Raw genomic sequence first — 14,380 nt, 5'->3', positions numbered from 1 at the left:
AGCAGGAATCGTGAAATCAAACTAGAAGTTGAACATTTTATCCTGACATTCGTAACTCACCAAAGGACTCTATTTCCCATAGCATACAGCAAAGGAGAAGAGGCTTCAGAAGGAGATAAATCCAAATCATGATGATAATGTCAAACATGATCGTCCAGATATAACAGATGACCCAGGAATTTCCTAGATACTTGATTTCCAGAAGCTGAAGGCCTACTTTGCATAGATATATATTTACTTTTACGCATATATGCATGTATGTGTGTGTGTGTACATATGAATAATTTATTTTATTTTTATACACACTATAAATATCTTATGTATGACTTTCACAGCCACCCCTGGTCATTCCTGAGGTTAAATGTACTAAATGGACCTTTTATCTTAACGCCATACAGTGCTCACATGTGACCTGGAAAATGGCCTGTTCAGCATCTGTTTTGGGGAACCTTAGCAGATAACAGACAGATATCTATCCCACCTTTCCTTCTTTTGACATACCTGTGCTATTTGGCCACTTACATGTTTATTAATTTCTACTCTCTGCAAGCATACAACCTCTCTAGTGAGCTCTGCATTGGTGTGGTAGAGAGCACACAATTATTCTCCCCATTGCTCACCAGTCAAAGTCTGCCTCTGTGCACACACATGGCTCCGAGGTCATAGCCCCAGCATATTTTCCTTGCATGCATTTCTTCTCTGACTTGCGCTTCCTGTAGATCCTTTTTGCTCCCATGATGCAAGCTTCTCCCTGGAAACAAAGCCAAAATTATCTTTCTCTGACACTCATCAGGCTATTTGCATCACCCAATTTTTCCAAGCCTGTGCAATGGGAGCTGTGACTCAAGGGAAGTCAAATGCTCTGTCAGTACACTGGAGCTCATTAAAGCTACTGAAGCTTTAACTGAAATTAAACCAACTCTTCCAATACACATTAAGAAATGATCTGAGGCTTCTTATGTATCTGATTCAGTTCTGAATTTCTTCCAAAGCCAATGAGCAATTGATCCAGGCCCATTTCTCATTTATAGATTAGATTTCACAGCAACTGAAAACACAGTCTGATCCCTCTGCAACCCAAGACACAGAGCAGGTTTATTTTTTTGGTCTGATCTCTTTGGCAATAAATTTGTTCAGTAGAAAATATTAATATGTGCATCTGTAAATAGTTTCCATAGACTCTGAGTTCAGGTTTTACAGGGTTTGTCTTGTTATATGGATGCTAAAACTTCCTTGTCTTTCACTCCTATATTCAGCACCCTGATAAATATTTCTATCTAGGGAACAAAGCTCAGCCTTGTAATCTCAATGGAAAGCAAATCAAAAGGCAAGGGTCCACAGCAGCCTTCCTAAATATAGTTCTGCAAGCTCCAAAGCCAACATCCTCAAAGATATACTGCAAAATCCTTGGCAGTTTTGCTTATGCAAGCACAAGAACGTAAAGAACAAAATACAGTGGGGTCTCACTTGTTACCTTTTATGTTGCTAAAATCACTATAGGAAAGATAAACTTTTCATGGCTTTGATTTGCTCATGAAACAGAAGGGCCCAAATGGCACCTGGAGTAAAATACTGTGCCCCCTCGAATTTCAAGGAAGCTGTACTGGTTTTTAACACCTAAAGATCTAAGTCATAACTGGTATTTTTAATGTGGAGTTGTGCCTTGTGTGAGCAGTTAGTCTAAGTCAAGATACTTCATATTCATTATTTAATTCTTGCCCTGCAAGATCTATACAGAAAGACAACATTTGATAATATAAATGGTTGTTTTGGCTTAGACATCAGAGCCTGTGGTGTTTACATAACCACAGAATTTGGGCCATATTTTATTCTAACTTGATATAACACTGGCTGTTGTGTCAAATTTGGCAGAGCTGGGAAGGTGCCCCAAGGCAGGTGGAGGCACTGTGTGGAGCATGTTACTTTGCTGGGCATTTAAGCAATGGTTCCGGGAGTGATGCAGCAGCTGCATCCAGGATGCAAGGGACAGGGCATGGGGGCCCACTTAAATGGGAATAAAATGCCCAATTCCCACAGCAGAAGTACCCCTTCTGAGAGAGACAGAACAAGGAAGAAACCAAGCAAGTAAGAAATAAAGCTAAGAGGGCAGGAATTTGGAGAAAAAATTGTGAAAGCAACTAGAAGGATCTTAAGACACTGGCTCTGAGGTCACAGAAGGATGGAGGAGGAGAAAGGAAGTAAGGACGAGGAAATGGAACACAAGATATAAGAGCAAAGGTGTTCAGGCCTCTTCTTCTACTGTTCCATTCTTCAAATCCGGATAAATTTTAGCTATTTGCTTGCGTGGAGAATGAAACCCAAAACGCAGCTGTTCATCCTTCAGAGTTCACAGAGTGCACCTGAGGGCAACACACCTATGTAACTCCCAAAACAGACCCATCTAGTAAGGGACGATATGATACACAAAACTGCAGGAAAAGAGATTGGATCACGCTGATCTCTAACTGTAGGATCATTAGAATCTTGAGGTCAGATTCCAGCCTACTTGCTTCTTACCTGGCTATGGAGTTGCCAAGGTCTGTAGTCCTCTTCTGCACACCTCCGATCAAAAATGGACTTGTAATCTACTTTGACCAGCTGCCACTCTGAGCGGTGGCTGAAATGACCAAACACTCTACAGAATACAGCAGAAAGAGCATACAGTAAAAGGTAGCACCAGATGGACTCTGGTAGTTACGGTACATCTGTAAAGCATGCCAGTCCTATTGGTTTTCACTTGACTGGCATAGTGAAAGTGAAGATCAGGTTTCTAATTACAACCTTAAAAATTGCACGTAGCTTTTATTCTGTGGATCAAGATCCTCCCACTTAGGTCATTGCCCAAAATGAGGAGAGAGAAGACTTAATGTGGGGCTGGACACAGTTAGACCTACAGGAGTTTGATATCTCAGTTATAAACTTTGGGAATCTCTCCCACCCAGATTAAAATCAGAACGTGAAGGGAACATTCTTCATGCATCTCTATTACTCAGGTTAGTTTCCAAGTCACGCATTCTGTTTTTTACAAGTCAGTCCATTTTTTACAGACAGAAACTGAATTTTCCTTCTGTTTTTGCAAATCTTATCTCAGGTAAAATGTCACGGTTTCTGGCAGGGTGAATCCAGATTTATGCACCATGCCGAATTCAGCATACCACATTGAAATTAATCATAATTTTTTATGAGTCAGGCTCCAGGCAGCATTTTGTCCTTCATTTTTACAAAAGAATGTCTCCATTTTTCTGTGTCTCAGTTAGAAAAAAAATTATGTAGCAGCAAAAAAAGAGTTATAAAAATACCCCATCATTTTTCTTTCAAATATTCATCTGTCAAGGATAATTCTGCTTTAAAACACATTCAATTTGAGGAGACAGGTTTCATGCTGATAAGCTAAGTGATAATGTTTTGCAGGTTGCAAGGAACCCTGTTGTCATCCCCTCACTATCACAAATAAACATTGATGATTAACCAACAGAAGACTGTGTACTCCTGGCCTCAGATAATACTTGGTTTGGTTCCCAACCAGAAATACTATTATGATACCAGCAACCCTCATAAGATATTTATGGTGCAGTTCCCATCAGCAGTAGCACGATGGCATGCTCACTTACGTCATGATGAGAGTTTCTTCTCCAGGTTCCCCTAAAACTCCATCTACAAACAGAGGGAGGGATGTGAAACTGTATTTGCTCCATGATCTTCCTTCATCAAAACTTAACCTAGTGGAGAAAGAAGAATTAGTGTCTTTCCTACTTTCCTCCTGCTTTACTTGAGGAGGCTCTCTAGTCCACTACAGCTCCTATGGAGAAGTTGGAAGCAGCTTCTGACCTTGGATACTGCATTTTTAGTCCTTTAAAGAACTACTTTTTGGGGAAGCATCATAAACCAGAGCATTGATCAAACTTGTTTGGCATCATACCACTAACCCATGGTCAATACTTAAGTGGTAAAAACTAACAAAGTTATGTTAGAGACTGATGTTTTGAGGGCAAAATGTAGCCTAGGGATAGGATTAAAAAAAAAAAAAAAAGGTGATTTTAAGCACCTTATTTTTGGGTCTCCAATGTAAGAAATTTTAAGGAGGTCAGATTGCTGGAGCACAAAAGCTTTGCCTCTTCTGACCAGCAGTCTTCCCTGAGATGGGTCTAGGGTAAAGCTTGGTACCACTCATCACTTCTTAAGTCTTGGGCCTATGTGTTTCAGGTATTGATATGACACTGATTGTAGTGGAAGTAAATGACGCAAACCAGCAGAAAACTGTGTTCTACCTGCCACACAAACTCAAGACTGCTAACTAGTGGGGACACCTTTGCCTTATTGGCTGTATAACCCCAAATCTGTTCAACAAAATTCTGGCTTCTATGAACTGACTGACACATAGAAGACAAGTTCATCAACAATTTTGAAAATAAAGAGTCCTTTGGTAACTTACTAAGAGACAAAACCATAATCTAGGTGTGTATTACATAAATAACCAAACTCAAGAAGGCAAGTTGTGGTAAGCCAGGAAAGTTGTGGAATTACATTGATGATATCTCACATCCAGCCAAGCTGAAACTATGTAAAGTGGAATTGCCAGGATTTTTTAGCTTTATCCAAGTTAATGTTTGTCAGTATCTTAACTGATATTTTCTAGATCACAGCTACAGAAGACCTTGGATGCAGCCTAACTCCCTACTTTCTGGCATCTGAAAAAAGGGGCAGCAGACATTTAGCACAGACCGAGTAATTACCAGAGATGTCTGATAGGCAGAGACGTGTGTTTTATGGCGACAAGTACTCCACCTTGATCCAGGTATAGGACACTGTGCTCTTCCTCAAAGATCTGGGGGAAAAAAAAACCCAAACCCCCAACATATTTAAATCTATTTTCCTTAGTATCAAAAATACATCACAGTTCTTTGAGCATGATCATGACCGAGACAGATATGTGCTAAGGATATTATGGGTAGAGGAAGACATTCTGTTTAGAGACAGTTCCTGCGGTTTGCTTTTTATTTTTTGGGTTTTTTGGGTTTTTTTTTTCACAGTCATTTGAAAATCCATTCTGCCTCTGCTTGACAGAAAGTCAGAAACATGAATTTTTGCAAGGTTCAACAATTTGCTCCCTTTCAATGACAGATTTTTGATTAAAGAAGAACTTCATGCATTTGCACGTATCCGACCCTACCACACATCAGTGATGCAGACAGAAAAACGAGGGCTGGTCAAACATTGTAAAATAATTAGATTCTTGGAATATCAAATATTTTAAAAGATTTTCTTTTCCTCTGTCTTTTTTGTATTGGCTTTCTGCAAACACCTGCTCTCCAGTTTATCTAGCAGCATTTGGCAGTCTGGGAAAGTCACTCTTTCTCTCCGTGACTTTATAACCCATCCAGAAAACAAGAACAATAAAACTTCCTGTTCTGATGAGAAACATATTAAAAGTTAGCAATGCTTTTTTTTTAACGGGTGTGATTCCACTAAATATTAGGAACTTGATTTAACTTCATCATCCAGTCTCTTTCCACAATTAAAGGCAAGGTAGGTAGCTTTGCAACCAGACAAACTGAATTCTGTCTTTTTCTCTATTAGTTTTAGAGAATGGCAAAATAATCTGTTTATATGAACACTGAACTTTGGACAACTCAGCTTAGAGAAATAAGTCCCACAGCGAGTGAGGGAAAGCAGAACAGTGCAACTGCTGATTGTCGGGAAAGTACAATCATGAATGGAGGGTTTCATCAGTACAAGGGATGTACAACAGCAGAAGGAAACACATTCTCTCCCCTCGGTATGCATATTTAATCTCTTTGCTACAGGGTCAAACTGAAATCAAACTCTGAGTAGAGTTATAAAAATAATTTTCTGTTACATGAAGTCTAGCAACCTATTCAGTCTTTTTCTTTGAGCAGCTCTGTCTCTCAGAAAGGAAGAGGAGTTTACCCTTTTGTAAAGACTTGAGAAAAGCTACTGAGCCACAAGAAACAAAAAAACTGACAGTTTAAATCTATTCTTGTGACAATTTCTTATGATTACTATTTAAACTTGTGATTCTGTGTCATTTACCTGCCTCCAAGTGTTGCCAGCATCAGAAGTAACAAACATGCTGATGTCACTGTCTGATAGTTCAGTGCCTATATTACCTGTAAGATAAGCATTGATTAGTGATGCAACACTTAATAAACAGTACAATTCGGAAATCAGGAAAGTAAATGTACCTATCTTCTGCAATTATAGAATTTCAAGGGAGGGGAAGGGGACAGGGAAGGGAACAGCGAAGGGGAAGGGCCATCAGTTTGAGGAAAATATATACAAAAGACAATTCATACAGCTCTATACACCTCCATATGCTAAGGAAATGCCCTGATTTGAATCTTACATTGATGGGAGTAGAAGACAAGAAGGGATCTCTGTCTTGAAGGCTAGTTTCCATTAAAAAATACGACAGTTGAAGGTCCATAAGGTCTTCCATTTCATAGCCTGCCTTCCTTCCCTTGTGTGACACCCCACAAGACACTCACCACACCCATCACAAACTTGAGATTTTGTCAGTGTTTGCACATCATACACAGGCAATCTTTAAACGTTTCATACCTGAAGCTACAATAATACTGGGGGCAGTGTCTCGGCTGGCAATGTTTCCTGAGGTATAGGGATTCTCTGAGACCTTCAGGTGGAGATGAAGGGAGCAATAGGGCTATGGAGAAAGGGGAAATAAAAGTAAAAAGCAGACACAACATGAAAAGCATGCTCCTGTTTCTACAGGTCTAGAAATACACAGCGTCTTTCTGTATTACTTTCTAACTGCTGGATTCAGCCACCCTTAGAAAGACACTGTCCTGGTTCTGTTGCAAGAGCTTTGCTATAATTTTCTGACACAACCCATTCCCACTGGGAAACTGATTCACTAGGCTGAAACCCTCTCACAAGGACAAGATCTTTGAGGCTGTACTCACAAAGAAGGCAACCAGGCTTGCAAGGGCAGATAATGGCAAGGACTACCTAGCTCTCCCAGCTCCTAGCTCTCTTGAGAAGCAAGCAAGGCTGCAGATATGATGAAGCGCCTCTCAGAGCAGCAGTGCCCAAGCTATCACATGTAACAAGCAATTTAACCCTATCAGTGTGGTGCTGAGTCACCACTGATAAGTCATGAGAAATAAATTAATTCAGACAGTGTCATACCATTTCTTGACTCCGACTGTTTTGACACATGACTCTGTTCTGTACTGCACTAAGAAATACCAGGACTGGAAAGTGTTAGTTTAAAAGTTTCTTAAAACGATGCTTCTTCACCCCATCTGGATGTGACCTTTGAGATTCAGTGCAAATACATCCATGGAAACCTCACCTATTTGTTACTGATTTTATGTGTCAGGTACTCAGATAAGACAGGAACAATTCAGAATAAATCAGCTGAGCAAGAAGGTAATACAGACAGGCAGATTTCCAAAGCTGTCATTACAATTCCCTCCAAATCTATAGTGTGATAATTTCTGGAAATTTCTGGTAATTTTTGCCTTCTCTTGGCTTTTATATTCAGTATTTTTTTTCTTCCAAACTTCACAAAAAGCCCTTTATGAAACATGCTAAGGGAAGGGAGACGGAAAAACAGCGGCAAGAAAGCCTGAAGCAAACTGACCCAGTCAAGGAGGACATCACACGTGAACATAAATATAGTGAAGCCCACACTTCAGCTTGCACAGCTCTGTAAGATGAGCAGGGAAGGCTATGCATAAGGAGCTTCACGCTCTAAGGATGCAGGTCTTTCTGTCTAATGTCAGCTCACTAAAGGCTAGGTCTGCAACTCCCAAAAGCTTTGTAGTCTTCCTCTGCAGCAGACCTAGCCCCATAAGTCACTGGAGCGAGACCACTGATTCATCACATCACAAAGTAGGTGTCTATGACTTTGAAAATCCCTTTGCAGAGAATGGCAGTGTTTTTTTGGCAAAGGCAAATGAGGATGGTGTGGAGGGATGGAAGCTCTCACTTACGTGAGACAGCAAAAGGGGACACGGGTTGTGCATAAGGGAACACAACCTGCCAAGTGGAATGTACTTGGCAGCCTAACTTTAACTGACAGCTTTGCGAGGGCAGCCGCTGGAGCAGCCTGGGGTGAACGGAGGGAGTAGAAACAAAATTGAGCTGACATGCATGCAGGAATTGAAAAGACATCGCAAGAGCATGAATTCTTTCCTTTTACATTTTTATATGTTGTGAAAAGCCTAAATACAGAACATATTTTTAAAAGTAACATACTCCAAGCCCACTTCAGCATTTTGAAGACATTAGCTAATAGCAGCCACTCAGCCAATTCCCCACTCTGACAGAGATTAGACCTCACACTCAAATCTTTGTGCTATCAGAGGTTTTCTTTTAAAATTGTCTCATTTCATTGATACAGTACGCAAAAATGATATATATAGCTCAAATATTAAAAGTCAGGTCAACTGTCTAAGCAGAGAGATGGGGTTTTTTTAGTGGCATGATAACTTATTGGTGGGAGTGCAGTTAATGCTTACAGTCTCTGATGACAATTCGGTATGGTGTAAAAACTACTTTAGCCAAACACCTGACGTTACTGCCCATGGCCATCTCACATCCTTACTCTGGCAGCACTCTCTTCTCCATCCCTGATGTACACCTTCTTTATCCGTATCCTTATATAGTTCACTGATGGATATTTTTGCAGACTGATTTGTGTTCCATCATACTGTTGTCCCTTTGCGTTCCTCCTTCACCTTCCACAGCTTAACTCAAACACAGACACCTCAGCTTTGTTTTCCACCAACTGTTTCTATACTTATTGCTACCAACAGGTTAGTGAAATCGCTACTATCATCGGAATCACCAATTTTGGGTTTCCATGTCATTGCCTACTACCCAGGTGTGCTAGCTGATGCACAGACACTGAGGGAAAGACAACAACTGCCATGGAGATTTTACAGCCTAGCTAGAACCTAGAGCATGAGAGACATAGCCCATTGCTTTGCTGATTGCCATATTCTTACAATCACTCTGGAGTTCATTTCTTGCTTCCTAATATTTTCACTCCAGCACTTTTATGCTCTGCTCTCACAAGGCTCACCAGTCCTTAGTAAAATTGCCCATAAATACCTACAAACCCACTTCTTGGACGTTCTGCAAGCCCTCATGAACCATCTCCAGTGGCATGACACATACAAAACAGCTCTTAGTGACTGATCAGGAGTGGGTAAGGATGGTGCTAGACACCATTCACAAAACTAGGGGTAGTTGCAGTATTTCCTCACTTGCAATAACAAGAAGCAATGAAGAGAGAGAAATACTTCCAGGAGATATATTCAAAACACCTCACTTCGATGCTTAAATTATTCTGTAGCAGATGGCATGAATGCCTCCCCTCATGAGAAATGGATCTTTATCCTGAAAGCCTTATAATCCATATAGACAAGGCAAACAAAATGTGGGAGGGTACAAACAGATGTCTGGGGAAGAGAGGCACAGAGAAAAGAAATGACTTGCCCAAAGAAATTTGAGATAGGCCTAAAAACTGAACCAAGATTCTCCTGAGATTTGGCCCTCTGTTTTAACTACAAGACCATTCTTGAAAGCTAACCGATTACCTGTCCCAGACAGATGACCATAACTTGCAAGATAGAATTACTCCTCAGTTAACCATTTGACAGCACAAGATAAGTATCAAACAAAACTAACAACTTTGGGATATAACACCTTGGCATATATTTCATGAAGATAAAACGTATTTACCTCAGAAAACAAGTGGCATAAACATGAAAAACTAAAACATTGGGATTAGACAGAATTTCCTCCATCCTAATTATTCAGAGCCATCTCACAGAAAGCGCAAAGAAATTCTTTGAGTTGCTTTGAAAAAAAGCACCTCAAGCACACTGTCACTAGAGGACTGGTTCTGTCTGGCTCGCCTTGTGTTCCAAACAGATTTCCTCTTAACCGCCTCAGCTGCCAAGTTAGCTGCTATGTACTTATTTCTGCATTATCCCTCCCTTGGTTTACATTTAAAGACTAGATGCGCAGAGGACACAGCACTGCACTAGCAGGCTGAGGACTGTCCTGTCACTCTGGGAAAGGGCAGATCGCATTCTGCCAGCAGGCTGGAACGTACAGCACTGCTGTGTCCCGAGCTATTGCTGAAAACCAGCAGTATGAAAGCATTAGTATCTGCCATGGAGTAAAGATGGGAGCTACTATAGGTGTATGATGGACTAAAGAATTCACTTAGCTATGCCATAAGGACAAGCAGGGTCATGCCAAGAACAGTAATAGGAAGAAAGATGTTACTCATGTAAGGAGGTAAAACTTCTGGTGATAGAGGGGTAGACAGAGCGTAGCTAATGAGGTGAGTGGAGTTTGTAGACTGTTTAAATACTACAGCTATGTCACACTGACAAGGAACTGAATTGCCTCAGAGGAGGGAACAATTCCTTTTCTCCATGTTTTCCCTCAGCAAGAGGCCCTTATGGATCCCTGACTTAGTTCCAGGCATATACATTTCCAGTGCCTTGGCTTCGAAAATTTCTCTACTACTCCTGGCTTCTGTGGTCTCTTGGCTATTTCTTGAATTCTTGCATTCCAGATTCTGCCTTCCTACCGTTAAGTGTGAACCTCAAATCAGATTTTCAAACAGCGTGTCTTTCTCTTGAAGGATTATTATTATTTTACTATGTGGGTTTGGTGCATTTTCTGTACTGCTATCCTCCCTTTCTCTTGCAGGCAGATTGACCATTCCTGTAAAGACCTAACAAATCAGTTCAGTTCAGATTTCATCTATTTGCTTTCTTGCAAATTTTCAAGTTGACCTCCTGAGACCCTGTATGCTCAGCTGATGACCCCTGCTTTACCATTCCACTAGGTTGTGACAACCTAAGCATGAACAAGTACTCAAACAATGAAAGAGTCCTCTAGCCTGTTTTACCTGGTGTTAAGAGAAGAGGAAAAAAACATGGCTCAACATTCCTCTGGCCTTATCACAGAGAAGGGCAGACTAAGCTCATTTCCATTCTCCTTCTGGAAGATCGAAGACTGAGCTACATGGTTTAAGTCCATTGAGGATTTGTCTCTTACCACCCTGAAATCATTGACCAACTTCTACAGAAGCCCACAGATCTGAGATGCCTACCCCAGCCCAAGTCACAAAGCATTTAAGAAGAGTTGCTTTCCAGTGCAAACAGGATGTCAAGCCTATGCTGAGCTTGCACCGGTGGAACCAGTTCTCTGAGCAAGTACATGGTTGCATAGAGAGCAAAATAAAAAAGTGTTTAAATTGTGGTTTGTGCAGAGTGGGTCAGTTCTCACAGTGTCCCTCTAAGTGTCCACAATTCTGCCCCTGCTCATGAGCCCTTGCTTTGCTTGTTCAATTTTACCACTCTCAAGGGAATTCCAGCTTGTCCAGGCATATCAGGACTAATTTTAAATGAAACGAATTGTGTTTTCAGGTGCCCATGAGTATAGTAACAGATAAAGTATGGATGGGAAGGCTTAAGGGAGCCATAATCCTCTGTCTCCAGAAGAACCACCCAGTCCTGCTTTATACACAGTCATATGACCCCTTCCACTATTTCCCAGATAACTACAGTGACAGCATACCCTTGTCTATAAAATACATGGTTCTGCCAAACGACTGTTCCATAAGGACCCCACAGAGCAATACCTCTGGCTCATTTAAAACCACAATGGCAAGTCAGATCTCTCTTGATCAGTGCACAGCAATACCAAGAGAGACCTTTTCTCAGAACTCAAATGTCAAACTTACGGGAAAAGAATAAAGTTTACTTTGATTATTTTACTTGGCTGCACAGTTTTTATTTCTTCTGCCTTGCCAGCCCCCTAAAAAAATTACACTATCATATCATATAATAAAAATCTTGGGTTTCTGATAAAATTGGTCATGATTTGAAAAAGTCAAGGTGTTTAATTTTTACCAAATGGGTTCACTTGAGTTAAACCGAGATTACAATCTATTTGAAACACAAAGGCTCCTACATATAGGCCCTTCAAAAAAATCCAATTGTTTTATGTCTGCAAAGTTTTCTGAATGTCATCTTTTCAGTTTTCATCTCACAGAAAGATTTAATTTAAAAATGCCCTAAGTTACACTTTTTTAAAACTTGGAAGAAGAAAACAAACCCAAACAAATTCAGCTATGCTCTGAAATAATTCTTCTGTTTGACTCCCAGTCCTTCCTATTTATTTTTTCCAAACTGGACAGAAAGTAAAAGGCTTGTATTTTGGCTCAATAAAAAAATCCATCTTCAAATATCAAGTTATTTATCCTCTGTTCTTGCAATAGTGCATGGAGTTCAGTTAAGAGATTAGTGTAGCTTTCACTGCTTACCACAATGCTTACTCAGATTCTAATAAACTTACAGCGTCAAAATGAGAAAACAAGAAAAAACATCTTTTTCTTTTTCCCCCCATCTTGTAGAAAGCAACATGCAGTTACAGGACAGCAGGAGGAAGAGCAGTCCAAAGAGTGCCCCTGGTTCTTCCTGGAACCATGTTAGAACTTATGTAATATAAAGGCTGTTGAGAATCCCAAAGACTGGGGTTCTGAGTATTATTTCATTACTGTATATAGATTATATTGGCTGGAAAATATGTTGAGATTAGTCTAAGCTTTCTAATTTGACAGAGATCTCCAGTTCTATTCACATCACTTCTATTTCTCTTTCGCTCTTGGAAACTGCTTGCCTATAATGATGATTAAAGACTTACCTGCATGTGAATCTGTATCAATAAGTACAGAGACACCCAACACATAGCTATACATATATCTGGACGAATGTGTCGATTCTAACTTCTGAGCTCAAAGAGAAAATGACAAATATTAATACTGCCAACAGAATGGCCTGAAAGAAATCAAAGCTCTGCTTTCCTCTGAGCCTGTCTCAACCTATTAGGTCCCCGCACGTTCCTGAGCTACGATAGCTCACTCCTTCCATCTAGTGTCCAGAGAATCAATTGCACAGAAACGGCGTCCAGCTTCACCTGCTGTTTAAGGGGAGACCATCAGTTGTGCAGAAGGAACCTGATCTACAACGTTTCCTTTTGTTCCATAAATTAAATTAAGCTAAATTAGAATGCCAGCTCTGGCAATCCCACCTGCCAGCCCAAGCTTGATGTAGTGCACTACAGTATTACCACAGGAATATGCAGTATTCCCTCCACAAGATTACACCACGTGGAGAGAGGGGCTGCCCTCTCTTTCCTGTATTACCTGGTAGAAAAAGATTGTTCTGGAACGTTACCACCCCCCAAATTCCCACCCAAGTACTTACTAGGACACAGTGAACAGGGTTTCCTCTCAGATCAGTCTCTGGTGCCTGCAACAAACTCCAGTCTCTCCCCTTATTGTAGGTGATGAAAGTTTTCACTTGGTTGTCAATCTTCTTGTTAGCCAAGAACATTCCCTTTATCCCTGCTACCTAGGAAAAATTGACATGGCTGAAAAATAGATCAAGTCAATGAAGATTCTGTACATGTGTCTCTCTTGCCCTGTTAAACCCAACAGGGATCTGGCGGCTGTGTCAGTGTGGTAGATGTCAGGGCAAGAATTGCCAAGAAGCATCAAAGGAAGGCAAATTCACGTGCTGGGGACAAGATAAGATCATCACAGGTGGAAAGGTGACAAACAGAAAAGAAAGACACCTCAGAATCATTATGGGAACATGGTAAGATTTCAATAGCATTATCTGTAAACTGACAACCTGTCCTGGTTTGAGTTAGCACAGAACTAATTTTTATCTGATGCTTTCATCTGCAGCTTTATCTGGAAAGTAGAATTGTGAGAATATTTCTCAGGCATGATTGAATTATCAACAACATATCAATAGTTCTTATCTCATGTAGAGTAGCACGTAGAAAATGATCCTGGTTTGAGTTAGCACAGAACTAATTCTGTTCAGCAATTTCACTTTTCAGCTCAGTCTCTTCTAACTAACTGCACTTTCTGAAGGTAATGGCACATTTTTGCAGAAAGTGTCTGCTTGGAGAAGTGACAAAACTTGATGTTTACAGTTACTGCCAGGGACTGGGATGCAGAAAGATTCTTGCTGATACTTGTTCCTGTGCAGACCAAGGTCACTGCTAAATCCTGTGTGCCGCGGTGGGGGTGCAGTAAGAGGAGGCTGCACCTGTGGGGAGGAGCGGACAGGACAGGTGACCCTATACTGACCAACAAAGTGTTCCATTCCACATACATCATATTGGGTATAAAGTGGAGGGACCACGAGGGTCAATCTATCTCCTTCAATGGCCGGTGTCTGAGGAGAACTCTGTCTTTATGCCTTCGATCTTAGCTCATGTATTCCTGAATCCAGTCCTCATCTGCCGCTGAGTCCAGTCTGAGACTTTCCCAGTGTCTGCCCACAGCATCAGT

General features: G+C 40.8%; 1 protein-coding gene across 1 annotated transcript in view; it reads right to left on the bottom strand.

Annotated features, from left to right (window-relative positions):
- Positions 1–13,421, bottom strand: part of SORCS1 (sortilin-related VPS10 domain containing receptor 1) — a 58,942-nt gene extending 45,521 nt beyond the window's left edge. The window contains exons 1-7 of the mRNA XM_010135027.1: positions 13,281–13,421; positions 6,580–6,682; positions 6,052–6,128; positions 4,734–4,825; positions 3,612–3,719; positions 2,518–2,635; positions 621–751 (exon numbers count right to left, since the gene is read on the bottom strand). Of these exons, the coding sequence (XP_010133329.1) occupies positions 621–751; positions 2,518–2,635; positions 3,612–3,719; positions 4,734–4,825; positions 6,052–6,128; positions 6,580–6,682; positions 13,281–13,409 (758 nt within the window). The 5' untranslated portion in view covers positions 13,410–13,421. The remainder of the gene's footprint in view (positions 1–620; positions 752–2,517; positions 2,636–3,611; positions 3,720–4,733; positions 4,826–6,051; positions 6,129–6,579; positions 6,683–13,280) is intronic.
- Positions 13,422–14,380: the final 959 nt, after the last annotated feature.

This window comes from Buceros rhinoceros, unplaced genomic scaffold, assembly GCF_000710305.1.
Source record: "Buceros rhinoceros silvestris isolate BGI_N320 unplaced genomic scaffold, ASM71030v1 scaffold8104, whole genome shotgun sequence".
NCBI classification, from domain to species: domain Eukaryota; kingdom Metazoa; phylum Chordata; class Aves; order Bucerotiformes; family Bucerotidae; genus Buceros; species Buceros rhinoceros.
The sequence above is the reverse complement of the archived record's forward strand: the minus strand, read 5'-3'. Positions and strand labels throughout refer to the sequence as shown.